The 14,345-nt window shown below is 45.6% G+C and overlaps 1 protein-coding gene across 1 annotated transcript in view; it reads left to right on the top strand.

Moving 5' to 3' along the window:
* GABBR2 (gamma-aminobutyric acid type B receptor subunit 2) overlaps positions 1–14,345 on the top strand; it is a gene marked incomplete at its 5' end in the record, with an annotated part of 300,510 nt that overhangs the window by 141,808 nt on the left and 144,357 nt on the right. The window contains one exon of the mRNA XM_081151173.1: positions 9,298–9,399. Within this exon, the coding sequence (XP_081007299.1) occupies positions 9,298–9,399 (102 nt within the window). The remainder of the gene's footprint in view (positions 1–9,297; positions 9,400–14,345) is intronic.

Here is a 14,345-nt window from a genome sequence, read left to right on the forward strand (position 1 = left end):
CCTCATGGATCCCTACAGGGATGCACGCAGAGCACTTGTATCAGTGGGCTGTGTCTTCAGGCCAAGGCATACAGCCCAGTCCCTGGGCATCTGCCTCATTCCTACAAGACCAGCTCAAGACTCAACATGAACTCTTCCGGGCTCAGAATATTTACCCCACTGCATCTCAGCCTGGATGGATGCTGTGCATCCTCAGTGTGCCTTTGTTCATTCTCTTCTTCATCTCAGTTTAGAATACCCACTGCATTCCAGGAACAATGCCAGATCCTGGAAATCCAACAAAACCCTTCCCTCAAGGGTCTGCTCTGTATGTTGAGGAATGGATGTAATAGCCCCAGTACTCATGGTCGGCTCTGTGAACCAGATCAAAGTTGCGATCTGGACTCCTGAGCTGTCCACTGAAGCCCATGAGGCTGGCAGGCCTCCACCCAGACTCCCATATCTCATGACACTGCCGCTCTGGTCCTCCACGTGTTTTCCTGCTTTTGGAAACTCTCGCGAAGTCAGAAAACCAGTCAGTTAGAGGGAAGCCAGGGTGCCCTTCAGGAGGCCTCACCTATGATGTGAGGTGTGGACAGGACAGGAAGCCAGGCTTCTCTGAGGGCTCCTGGTTTGGACCAGCAAGCAGCCAGGTCTCAGGAGGCCTCAAGTGTATTCATTTCCTGGGGCTTCCGTAATAAATCACCACAAACTGGGTGGCGTAAAGCAACAGAAATTCATTTTCTTACAGTTCTGGGGGCCAGAGTTCTGAAATCAACATGTTAGTGGGCCATACTCCCTCTGAAGGCTCTAGGGGAGAATCTTCCCAGGCCTCCTACAGCTTCTGGTAGCTCCAGGTGTTCCTTGGCTTATAGCCACATCACTCCAATCTCTACTCTGTCTTCATATGGCCTTTTCCCTCATGGCTCTGTGTCCCAAATCTCCCTCTTCATTTCTCTTGTAAGTATACTTATTATTGGATTTAGGGCCCACCCAGGTCATCCAGGATGATCTCATCTTGAGATCCTTAAATTAATAACATCTGCAAAAAAACGTTTTCCAAATAAGGTCACTTTCACAGATTCTGATGGTTAGGGCTTCAATATACCTTTTGAGGGGTCACAATTCAACGTGCTGGCTTTGTACTGTGAACATGCAAGTGTCACGCTCATATGTGTGGTCTTCACATGGACACAGATGCATATATACCCAGGTACTACTGCCCATGTGCAAGTACCACATATGTGCAATAGATCTAATACATGTTAACTTATGTACTTATCTTTTTTTAAAAAATACATTAAACTTTGATTATAGGTTATTAAGAGCTCAGTTATTTGTAGAAATCTGAAAATGAGATGGCTCCATTGAACTAAAAGGAACAGTTTCTTCAATGAAAGTTCATCAGGTTTGGAAAGGTGGAAATATAAACACACAGATATTTCTACAGGATTTTAAACCCATGCTCCAAGTCTTTGAAAAATCTCAGAGCTGCAGAGGTTTGCTTTAGCACTATAAAATTAGAAAAAGCGAAGAATGAGGGCAGGTGGAATTTTGAAACACTTGTTCTCTTGGAACCACAAGCATTGATGGTGAAAGAATCTCCTCTCAAGCATCCTGACCTATTTGTACCCCTCTGATGACAGGAAGCTCACTATCTACCAAAGCAGCCTTCTCCATCTTTAGAAAGTCCTTTTAGGCTTTGGGCCAAACTCTGCTTTCCTGAATCATCTACCTGTTGTTCCCCCCTCTACCACAGGGGTGCCCAGAATCAGATGCCTTCTCTCCCATATGACAGCCCTTCTGTGTTTGAAGTCGGCCATCATTTCCTGCCTTGGTCTACTCTTCTCCAGGCTAATTTTTCAATTAGCTTATATTAATGGCAGCTTCTGAGGAATTCCAGCCCCAGTAAAAGTGACCTGAATTATTCAAAGATTTGAGTGTTTCAAATGCCTGTTTATCCTCATTAGCATTTAACGACAGTGGTGCCCTCTGCCTCTAATGAGCCACATTTTAACATGTTCCATATTTTAATGGGTTTTACTTGAATGAACTGTTTAATCAAGCAAAGACACATTTCATGAATGAATAGAAGTAAATCTGTAATTATATGCTTTAGTCAGGTAAGAGGAGTGACATTTCAGTACAATCCAGGGCTATATATAGTGAGCACATTTGAATGACAAAGTAGGTTACCTCCACTTCCATAGGAGACCTGGGAATTCGCTTTGCTCTCAAGTTCATTTCCGTAACCTAATTAGAATTTTAAGAGTTGTGAAGTGCATGTGGTGCAGACCCCGTTCTCCCCATCTCTTCCTGGATCTTTGCCTTTCTGGATGATTCCTGAGCTGGGGCAGTGGCCTCACTAGGGAGGGCGTCTGGGGAGCTGCTGGCCACAGAAGCCAGGTGTCCTGGGGTCCCTGATACTGCCCACGGCCTCCACTGTACATTTTACTTGCTCTGTCAGAGCCTTCCCACCTGGGACATGCGGCAGGAACCTGGTAACTTGTAGCTGTAATAATACTCTGCCTCTCTCCTCTCCCTTTCTCATTTTCTCTCTCATGCCCTTCTCCCTCCTTTCCTTCTGCCCATTCTCCCTTCTAACATGGTCAGGCACTGCTTGTGGTGCTGGGGGTCAGGAGCAGAGGATGGATCGATCGGGGATTAAAGATGAGGCATAACTATTGGATGGGGCAGCAGAGGGCAGGGCAGGAGTTCATGCTGTTAAAGGCAGATGGTGCCCTGGACCTGGAGAAGGTGAGGGTAGGTGATGGGGCTTTCAGGCAAGCTTGCAGCCCAGCTGTGAGCCTGGCAGTTCTGTTGCTTTTACCCCTAAAATTTGTGGTTCCCAACTTTAGCTGCACATTGGAATCGCCCAGCTGAGTGGCTCCTACATTCCTGATCCATGGAAATTGTGAAGACAAATTTTTCTTGTTTTAAGCCACTAAATTTTGGGTAATTTCTTGCACAGTAATTGATGACTTATACAGATTATTAGTTGCCCCAGATGTATTTTCAGGCGGGCCACTTCTTGCCACCTCCACCACTGTCTCCTTATTCAGCCTCCAGAATCTCGCACCTGGATGATTCTGTTGCCCCCTCGCTGGCCTTCCTGTTCCCCTCATGCCCTTGGCCTCTCATTGGTCCCACAACAGCCTAAGTCGTTTTAAAACACATTTCTAATCATGCCATCCCTTCTCTGAAACTTTGTAACTGCTTCCCACTGTGCTTAAGCTCAAGACCAGAGTCTCTTATGTGAATTATGAGGCCCTCATGGTCTGCCCCTGCCTCCTCCTCTTTCTCATTTCATGCCAACAACCTTCCCTCTGCCTGGCCCACGCTCTGCTCTAGCCCAGCCCAGCTCTTCTTCTAGTTTCCCCACTAGCTCCCTCCCACCAGGACCTTTATACACGCTGCTTCTCAACCTGGAATCCTTCTTCCTACCTACCCCCTGGCCTGGATCTGGCCTCTCCATGACAGCTTCTCCCAGAAGCATGTGCCTGAACTTGAGTGCCCTTCCTTGTCTTGGTGGGTTCCGGGGTGATCATCTGATTAATGTCTCTTACTTCCACTATATAGAGACCCAGGATAGTAAATGGTTTTGCTCATCAATCAGAGCCCCATTACCACCTCACATGGTGCCTGGAACAGAAGAGATGTCAATATCTTGAATGAATGAATGAGTGAGAGAGAGAGAGAGAGGTGGGCAAGAACAAACAAGGGCCCCATTCTGGAACGACAAGGCACTAGATAGCTGCCCAGAAAGGGACTCAAGCCTAGTGGCCAGGCAGTGACTGGGCATGAGATGGAATTCTAGTCCTGGGAATGAAGCAGGAGCCCAGACTGAGGGCCTGGGGTCTGAGAAGGCCCCTTGATAGGCTGACATGGGGTGAACCCCCAGGGCCCTGACCTCGGGCTTCTTATGTCATTTTTCTGGAGGACAAGGGGTGTCCAGGACTAAGGTAGGAGATCTGTAGAGGCAGAGAGTTCATTGGTCCTACCTGTGGGCGGCAGAAAGTTGCAGGGAACAGGAGCCTAGTAGGACATGCAGATACAGTCCTGGGACCCTGAAGCAGGGAAGGGGTAGGTGGAGAGAACAGACTGACCCACAGGGCATTTATTCAGAGTGAGGCACATAATACAGTTATTTCATAACCCCAGTCACTGGATGATTTCCAGAGAGTGGGCATGCCCAGCATCATCTGGGCAGCTGATGTGTGATCAGTGGAGAGGTGCAAGCTTCACAGCTGGGAGGGGACCTTGCAGGTGGGTTGGCACTGTGGCCTGCTTAGAGCCGGTAACAGGCCTCTCCGATGGAGCAGGGTGGACCACATTACACTAAAAATAGGTCGTATGAACTGAGTTATGCTAAGCCAGAAAATTCTTCTGAATCTGCCCTTTTCCCAGTTTCATTACTTCCCCTCTTTTCCTCTCATCTCCTTTCCTCCTCCAACCTGTCCCCTTCTCCCCCTGCATCTCACAGGAATGGTGAAAACCAGCTGTGTGTGCCCGCTGCCTAGTGTGTGGGTGGAAGTTGTCCGCTCAGTCTGTTGGAGGCCCGAGACCACTGTGATGGCTTTATTGAAGTGACAAGCCCCATGGCCCAGTGAGCCAACTGGGTGGGCAGTTGTGTGCTGACCCACAGGCCCAGCTGTTCAGATGGCTGATCGGACCTGATGATATTTTCGCCCTGCTCACTCTGAGTGGGACTGTCCCCATGGTCTGGGCTTTCCCACAAAGCCATTGATTCTTCCTGGTTCTTGACTTCTGTTAAAATGTTGAATTTCCCTAGAATTTGAAGACTGAGTTCAACTGTTAAAATCCTTGAAGTTGGATCTTTGACTCCCAAGACTGCAGGGGAGGGCTGAGGAGTAATTGGTGTCACTCCGTGTGAACTTTATACTCCCCAACCCCCCATGTCCTGAAGGGCCCTTGGTTCCTGTCCTAGCCACACGTCTCTCCTCTGAGCCTGAGCCACTTTGTCACTGTCCCTGATAAACGCAACCAGAACTGAACTCAGCATTCCAGGTCTGGTCCATTTTTAATTTTTTGAGGATCCTCCATACTGCTTTCCACAGTGGCCATGCCAGTCTGCATTCCCACCATCAGTGCACAGCGGTTCCCTTTTCCCCACATCCTCATCAACACTTATTTTGATTTATTGATGGTGGCCATTCTGACAGGTGTGAAGTGATATCTCATTGCGGTTTTAATTTGCATTTCCCTGATGATTAGTGACGTTGAGCATCTTTTCATATGTCTGCTGGCCATCTGTATGCCCTCTTTAGAGAAGCTATACTATAGTTCTTGAGGGAAAAAAGTCAACAGCTTTTGCCTCCAAGCCCATCCCAAATTATTTATTCCTGGGGCTCTGGCCCACCTGTTCTTTTGTGTGGTGCCAGGTGACTTTGGCTCCTTATGGATTTGCTCCAGTGGCGGGGCCCAGAGTCACTGCTCTGAAAACAAGGGGAGTTCTTCCTTAGGCAACCTCAGCCCTGTGAGCTGGCCCCAGCGCCCTCACTTTTAAGGACTCAACACCTCTCTATCCCCCTTCTATTATCCCTGGGGCCCCAGCTTGTGCCTTCCCTGCAGCACTGGCCATTCTGGCCCTCCCTTCCAGCTGATGGGGCAGCCTTCTTCTCTCTCCCCTCCCTGCCCACCAGTGCCCATCTCTCCTCCCCCCTCCCTTGGTGGCCAGGGCCTTTCAGCAAATCAGATTTTTGGTGGCTCTCTCCCTGGGCCCAGTATGCAGATTAGGCTCCCAGTGGGATCCTGGCAATACCTGAGTGTGTGTGTGTGTGTGTGTGTGTTATTTTCTTGGGAATGAAGGGTTACTCCCTTCCCAGAACATGGTTCTGCTTTTATAATGGAAGTGAATAAGAAAATAGGATTTGCTTTGCAGAAATGCAGTTTATAACAAACTGCCAAAAGACAGTGACTCTGTTAAACAAGACATACCTGCAGTTCCAGAAGGAAAAAAATGGCGATTTTTCAAATTTGCTTAGTAAGTCTTTGCCCAGTGAACTGAATGATCCTTCTATCCACATGTGAGGGTGTGGATAGTTTTTCTTGTGAGGAAGACCATTACATTATTTCTTTTCCATGCTTTGGTTAGTTTAAAATACCATTTATTACTGGTTTCCTCCATTTGCTTTCCCTTAAAAAGTCCATTAGAATAAATACTTGAGCTTAGCACAGACTTCTTGGTGCTGAAATTATGGGCAGTGAGTGCCTGATTGCACCAACCATCTGTTCTGACCTGTCCTGGCTCATCAGGCCTCAGAAACCCTCCACATCTGATAGGATCCAGAAGAGCTAGCCTGGGAGCTTGCAGAGAGCACTGGGGTTGGAGTCACAACTCAGTTTCCTCATTTGTGAAATTAGGGGCAGAATGAGATGACCTCTAGGGTGTTTTGGTTCTGACCACTAAAAAATATTTTATCTGCCATAATTGTATACAGCTTTCAAGCACACACTTATACAAAGAGAGATGCCCCAAGCCATTGACTACCTTGATGCTTTGCCTTAAGCCTGGAAATGATCATTCCAGCTTTTAGCAGTGTAAGAACTTTAGAGTTTACAAAACCATTCTACACCCTCAGCATTTTTACTAGGCCCTGAAACAACCCTGTGAGCTACACACTATATTGCCCCCATTTTAGAGGTGAAAAGACTCGAGAGCTGGAGTAGTTTCTCTAAATTTGGGTAGCATGCAAGTGGAAAGCTGGGCCTGACTGTACAGGCCCAGCAGTGTGTACGTCAAGCTGCACTGCCTTCCAGCAGGGGCGCCTTTGCATATTTTCTGTGTTTAAGCATTGCTGCTGTTGCACAACACCCTCATGACACACAGAACAGATAATGGGACACCCTGCATCCAGAAAGAAATTGAAGCAGCAGAAATAAACGGGAATGGCAAAGTCAAATTTTTTTCATATAACTAGTTCCCACTCTTCCATCAAATGGAGGTAAAAACTAAGGATGGACAAGCTTCACCCTGACTGTGGCAGTTTCATTCTCAGTACAAAACATTTATCACAAAGTACTTCAGGCATTCAGAAAAGCACCGATTAACTACCCTCCCATGGGCTTGCTACCCAGAATTTTACATTTCCCCCTGATGTGTCATATTTCTTTTAAAGAAATACAGCAGTTCCCATTGAAGTCCCTTTGTTCCCCTTCTATAGTGGTGGCTTCCCGTGACCATCCTGTGATACTGAGGGCCAAATTATTCAAAACATTTTCATATATACATTGGAAGAATCTACCAGTTTTTAAAACAAGAAGTGCATTTTTTATTGTAGTAAAATATACATAACATAAAATTTACCATTTTAAGTATGCAGTTCAGTGGTGTTAAGTACATTCACAATGTTGTGCAACCAGTACCACCAGCTGCTTCCAGAGCTTTTTCATCCCAAACAGAAACTACACCCATTAAACAATTACCCTGCAATCCTTCCTCCCCCAGCCCTTAAGAGCCACTGTTCTACCTTCTGTCTCTATGAATTTCACTCCTCTAGGTACCTCATATAAATGGAATAATACTCGTCTTCATGTGCCTGGCTTATTTCATTTCGCATAATATCTTCAGAGTTCATCCATGTTGTAGCATGTGTCAGAATTTCACTCCTTTATTAGGCTGAATAATATTCCATTGTATGTGTATGTACAACATTTTGTTTTTCCATTCATCCCTCGATGGACATTTGGGTTGCTTCCACCTTTTGGGTATTGTGAATAGTGCTGCTGTGAACATGGGCATACAGATATCTCTTTGAGTCCCTGCTTTTATTTCTTTGGGGCCTATACCCAGAAATGGAATTGCTGGATCATATAGTAATTATAGGTTTAATTTTTGAGGAATGACCATGCTGTTTTCTACAGCAGCTGCACCATTTTACATTCCCACCAACACTGCACAAGGGTTTCCATTTCTCTACATCCACACCAATGCTTTCTGTTTTTTAATAATTACCATCTTAATGGGTATGAACAAGAAATGTTTTTAAGGATCACCTTCTCTTAAAGAGGAAGAAACTGAAGACTTGAGAGGGAGAGGCTCACACAGAGAGGCCGAGGCCATAAGCAAGTCAGTGACAGAGCAGGACCTGGACCCTGGGTGCCACACCCTTAACCTGTTTTTTTTCTACTAAAACACACAATCCAGTTTCCATTGCTTTATTTTTTGTTGTTGTTGTTCCTCCTTACCCAAGGATATTTTTTCCATTGTTTTTTTTTAGAGAGAGTGGAAGGGAAAGGGAGAGACAGAGAGAGAGAAACATCGATGTGAAAGAGACACATCGATTGGTTGCCTCCCGCACTCACCTCAACTGGGGCCAGGGATGAAACCTACAACCAAGGCACGTGGCCTTGACCGGAATCGAACCTGAGACCTTGGTCGGCAGCCGACACTCTGACCACTGAGCAACCCGGCTAGGGCAGGTTTCTATTGCTTTATGTCAGGGGCCACATCCACAGCCATGGGCCAGATACAGACTGCAGATTTATTTGACTTGGTTCTAACTTTGTTTTTTGTTTTTTAAATTCAAAATAGTATCAATATTTTAAAATCTGGGGATCTTATATTTTAAAATCTAGATTTCTGATTTCTCACCACAGAATCAGAAGATCTGGTGACTCTGGACTATGTTCTGACATGGCATGATTGGAGCTGCCACCTTAGATAGGGCATGTGGTTGCCAGTTTGCCACAGTCCCTACCACTCTGTAGTATCTTTCCTGGGTGGTCCTGGTGAGCACTGGAGGCCGCAGCCCTCTGCTTTTCAAGCACACAGGTGTTAGCCATTCTTTTTGTCAGCAGACGTGTTGTTATGATAACATTACAGGCTGGTTCCATACACCCCTGCTCTTTCCTCCATTCTGCATTGTCCATTTGAATATCTTGGCTATTCACCCTATAAGTGAAGTAAGATTATAAATAATTAATACAAAACATAAATACTGTTAAGATATATTTGAATACTCTGATTTGGAGACAGTGTGGCCCTGTGGAAAAACACCAACCTGAAAGTCCAGAGACTTGGATGCTCATCTTAATTCTTCCAGGGAATTCCTGGGCAACTTGAGTAAGCCCCTTCCCTGTCTGGCCTCCTTGTGCTCACGTGCCAGCTGTGGGGTAGGGCTGGGGGACCTCCAAGGCCCCACAGGGTGCTCCAGTTTATAATGAAGGTAAACGCCACTCTTATGTTGATGGAGAAAATCACCTCACCCATTGGAACCACTTCCCGAGGACGACCTCTCTGATCCAGCCTTCCTGTGACCACCAGCACACCCAGCCTCTACTTTTTCTTTGTGACAGGTGAGGAATGACCTGACCGGGGTTCTGTATGGTGAGGACATCGAGATTTCAGACACTGAGAGCTTCTCCAATGATCCCTGCACCAGTGTCAAGAAGCTTAAGGTAGGTGCAGCTGGCCACGGCCTGAAGGACAGACTGATACCATGCTCCTGGGGTTCCCAAATTCCCTGACTCTGAAGGAGCCTTGAGTTCAGGCTGTTTTGTTTCATCCTTGGCCCCTCAGACATGAGGAGAAGCTCCCAGGAGCTGGCTTTCCTTGGCTTTCCCTTTGCTTGTTGTCCAGCACTGGCCAGAGGTCTGAGTGCCAGCTGCATGGCCATGAGAGCTTACTTGGTGACTCTGTGTCTGTCAACACAGCTGAGAGGCAAGCAGGGCACAAGTTAGCATCATCTCCAGTGTGAGGAGCTCTCTTGCCCAGACCACAGCAAGGAAGTATATTGTTAGGACTGAAAGCTCAGGCCCCTGACTCTCTCCAGTGACACTCACTCCTGGAACAGAAAAGGTCAACTAGAAGTTTGCCCAGTTGTAAGTGAGTGGTCTCTAACTATCATTTGTCCATTCATTCCGCAAACTCTCTCAAATACCTTGTTTGTGCTAGACCCTCTCCTGGGCTCACAGTTACCATCACACTTGGAATCAGCAGGAATTTCAGGAGGCTAGCATATCAGGTGGGGTCAGGGGAAAGATGCTGAGGCTAGAAGCAGTTTGGAGCCAGTTTCTCTGAGCCTTGAATGCCTAGCAAAGAAGTTTGGTCTTTTATCTTGAGGGCAGTGGGAGTTGCTAGGGGTTTCCAAGCAGGTACAAACATGCTTAGAACTGTCACCTTCCTCTTTTACTCTCTTCCCCTCCTTCATGCCCATATTGAAAGTCATTGTCATGGAGACTCCAGATTCCAACTGCTGACATGTTCTTTCTCTTTTGGGTGGGTCCCAGGCTGCGCTAGTCAAAGCAGGTGGAAGTTTAGAGCTCTCATCTTCCAAAGCCCTCAGTTCACAGATAGCGAACAGAGGCCCAAAAGTGAGGAGCAAGGGAAGCAGAGGACAGTTGTTTGTCCCTGCTTGGAGGCAGTCATTGCACCTGTGTGCGACATTTCAGCCCTGGGAGCCTCTGCAGATAGGGAAACAGTAGCTAGGGAGTGCCTGCTGGCAGCTCAGTGGTTGGGACTGGATCTGCCCAAGCTCTTCCCCAGCAGGCTGTATGGTCTGAGGGCTGAGCTGGGCTGTGTGGGGCCTGGAGTACCCAGAGGGGTGGAGTGCCTGCTCTGCAGGGAGCGAGTACCTGGGGTAGGGTGGGGGGTGGAGGGTGCTGAACTGACAGTCTCCTGCCACACACAGTGTCTCCCCAGGGTGGGCACTTGAAATAGCTCCCTGCGCCTCAGAGGCCCTGCCAAGTTCTGCAGGCTTTAAAGTTTAAAGAGCCTTTGTGTGTGGAGCAGAAGCACTAGTTAAAAGTCTACAGGAAATTGCGATGGAACTGGGTGCTCTGCTCATCAACCAACTATCTCCAACAGAGGCAGGAGTGATGTTGACAATGATGAAATAGCAGCTGACCTTTCCAGCACACTAGCCGAGGGCCAGGTCCTCATGCACAGCCCTTGATCTCTACTCCCTCGTTTAGTCCACCCCAGAACCTTGGACAGAGGAAATTTTGTACCCCCATTTCACAAATGGGAACTTGAGGCCCAAAGAGGTTAAGGAACTCAAACCAAGTCACCCAGGTAGAAAGAGGTGAGTTGGAATTCAAACCTGGATATGGGCAACACCAGGGCCCAGCTTTCCCCTCCACCCACCCAGCTGCGCTTTTGAGAAATGACTCCAGTGTCCTGTAAGCCTGGGAGAGCAGAGCCAAAGCAGCATGCTCAGTCTATGGGCAAAGGACACTCTGCGTGGAGCACTCTTCCCCTAGAACCTGCATGGCCCCTTCTCACCCCTTCTTCTCTTTGCTGAACAGTCCCCTTTTCCCAGACTGTTCCCTTCTCCAGTTGCTTCATTTAAAATTTAAACCTCTGCCCCTCTCACACCCATTCACCCCCCCACTCCCACCGCACCCCCCACCACTGTCTGCTAATTTCTTTCTCCGTTTCACTGATGGCCATCTGTATTAATTTCCTGGGGCTGCCTTAACAAAATACCACGAACTGGGTGGCTTAAAACAACGAAAATTTATTCTCTCACATTCCAGAGGCTGAAAGTCCAAGGTCAAGGTCGTGTTCTCTAAAAGGCTCTGGGGTTCTCCTATGCCTTTCTCTGAGGTTCTGGTGTCACTGGAAATCTTTGGTGTTCCTTGTCTTATAATCTCTGCCTTAAATGGCATTTCCCCCTTCTTCACATCATCTTTGTATTAGAACACTAGTCATGTTGGATTAAGAGCCTGCCCTACTCTAGTATTATCTCATTTTAGCTAATCATATCTGCAGTGACCCTGTTTTGAATTGAGGTCACATTCTGAGGTATTAGGGGGTTAGGATTTCAACATTTCTTTGGGGGACACAGTTCAACCATTAACAGCATCTGTCTCCTCCCACTAGGATGTAAGCTGTAGGAGACAGCAGTTTCTGTCTGTGTGGTCACTATTTTATTCCCTCATCACTGAGAACCAAGTCTAATTTTCTCAGTAAATTTGTTGAGTGTGTATAAGCAAAATACCAAGCCTGGATTGACAAAGCCAACAGGACACAAGGGTAAAATACTCAAGAACAAAGAAATGTAACTTCTGGAAAGCTCTGAGAAAAGGCAAACCTCTGGTTCACTGTGGGGGAAGATAGAGAAGGGAATGCAGAGAACAAGGAAGAAAACTAAAGAGCAAATTATAGAATTAAAATCTTCATTGGAAATAGTAGAGAGCAGAGTTAATGGCAAGGAAAATAAAAATCAATAATATGGAGGACAAACTGGAGATTCAGAGGAAATGGCCAAAAACATCAATCTAATGAGAGGAAAGATAATAGTTATGGATGCTGGAGAAGGGAGAGCCTAAGGGAAAATCAGGACAAAAGAAACAAAACCAAAATAAAAAAATAGGCACCCCAGCATCAGCAAGCACACCTGGCACCCAGATCTTGGTTTCTAATACCATTCTCAAGGAAGAGTAACCAAGGTTCCTTGGAGAAATGGCTGATTCTAGGACTGATTCAGGAACTAGATCCTGGGATGTCTTGTAGTGCCAGAAAATAAGGAGTGCTCCAAACACCACCACACACAGAGGAGTAGAGCAGCCAACTGAAGAGCCTCCCAGTGGCCACAGCTGGGACATTAGAGCAATAAAATAAAAGTAGTGTTGAATTATAACCCAAAGTATAAAATAAATATCCATGAGTCTATATTGATATGAATGATTGAATAAGTAAATGAGATGGAATAGACAAATCTCCTATGCCGAAGAATTCCAAATAATTTATGTAGATATTTCAACTCAAAGAGGTAGAGCAGAACTACCCCCGTGGTAAGTGACTTCCTTTCAAAGAGTACAGTATGAAGGGGTGTGAGGTGTGGGGAGAAAAACTCCACAGTAGAAAACCTGACAAACACTACCTCAGACAGGTGGTCAAGGTCAACATCAGCCTTGGTAAGTCCTATTGATAGAATTTACCATTTAAATGATGTGATGAAAGGGCATTTTACCTCTATGGTCTTCCTCCCCCAAATCCATAACCCCAGTCTAACCATGAGAAAAACATCAGGCAAATTCTATTTGAAGGCTGTTCTACAAAGTACCTCGCCAATACTCCTCAACACTGTCTAGGTCTTTAAAAATAAGGAATGTCTATGTCAAAAGGAACCTATGGAGACATGATGACTAAATGTTCTGTGATATCCTGGGTGAGATTCGGGAGTAGAAAAAGTGCATTAGAGAAGAGAATTAAGGGGTTCTGAATACAGTATGGGCTTTAGCTAATAATAATGAGTCAATATTGGCGCCTTAATTGTAACAAATATACCATACTAACATACGATGTTAAAAATAGGGGAAACTGTGTAAGGGACATATGGGAACTTTCTATACTATCTCTGTGGTTTTTCTGTAAATCTAAAACTGTTCTCAAATAAGAAATTTATTTTTAAAAAATTGGAGACAAACTTAAATGAGCTTAAGAGACCTACTAGATTGGAGCCAACAAAATTGCCGATCTTCCATCATGATGGAACTGCAAAATCAACAGTTCACAAGGGAATGTGCAGACTAGCTGGCCTTTCCACTTTCCAGCAGAAGTGGTGAAAAGAGAGTCATATATAGACGCGTTTTGGCAAAAGTGTTGAAATACAAACATAAAGGGGAAAACCTACAAGTATCTAGGCCAGAAAAAAGCATATTTTCCAGAAAGGTGCAAAATCCAGGCCACCTTGACTCCTCTGCAGCGTTCAGTCCCAGAAACAATGGACCACGGGGAGACATGCTCAGATTCGTGAGGCTCAGGTGATGCATATGCCAGGTGCCCTTCTAGAACTTGGTCCTTGCAGTCCTATGTCAGCCTTCTAGAACCAGGGCAAACTTCATAGCTGAGGTCATGACAGACACGGCTCAGCAGGAACCACCATAACCCATGGAAAGAAAGCTAAGTTTAAGTAATTGTTATAAAAGTGTATACAGATGCAAAAATTCATCTTGAAAGCAAACATACATGTACATATAATGCAAAAATAGATACCGTAATAACAGTAATTGAATGTAAAAGTCTAAAGTCCATTAACAGAGCCAAAGAAGTGGATGAGTTAAAAAAAAAAAAAGGATGCTAAACTCCTAGTCTTACATAGGAGAAGGACTCCAAAAGACCATTTTGCTCATGAGTTTCATAATTAGAGAAATATAAGCTAAAGAAGGCTTACAATAACTTAGTGGTAAATATACTATAATGCAAAAGAAGTTTCTGAAACATGGCAAATAAAAGCAAAGAAAATCTAGTCCATGTATCAAAAAACAGAAAGCAAATGTGAAAACCAGAAAACTGACCAAATATCATCAGCGTGACCATAAATTCAAATAGTTCAAACTCCCTATGAAAAGGCAAAGACTTTCCGATTGTGCTTTGAAGAGTAACTAGCTTTTTACAA

This window comes from Miniopterus schreibersii (genome assembly GCF_964146895.1).
Source record: "Miniopterus schreibersii genome assembly, chromosome: 11".
NCBI classification, from domain to species: domain Eukaryota; kingdom Metazoa; phylum Chordata; class Mammalia; order Chiroptera; family Miniopteridae; genus Miniopterus; species Miniopterus schreibersii.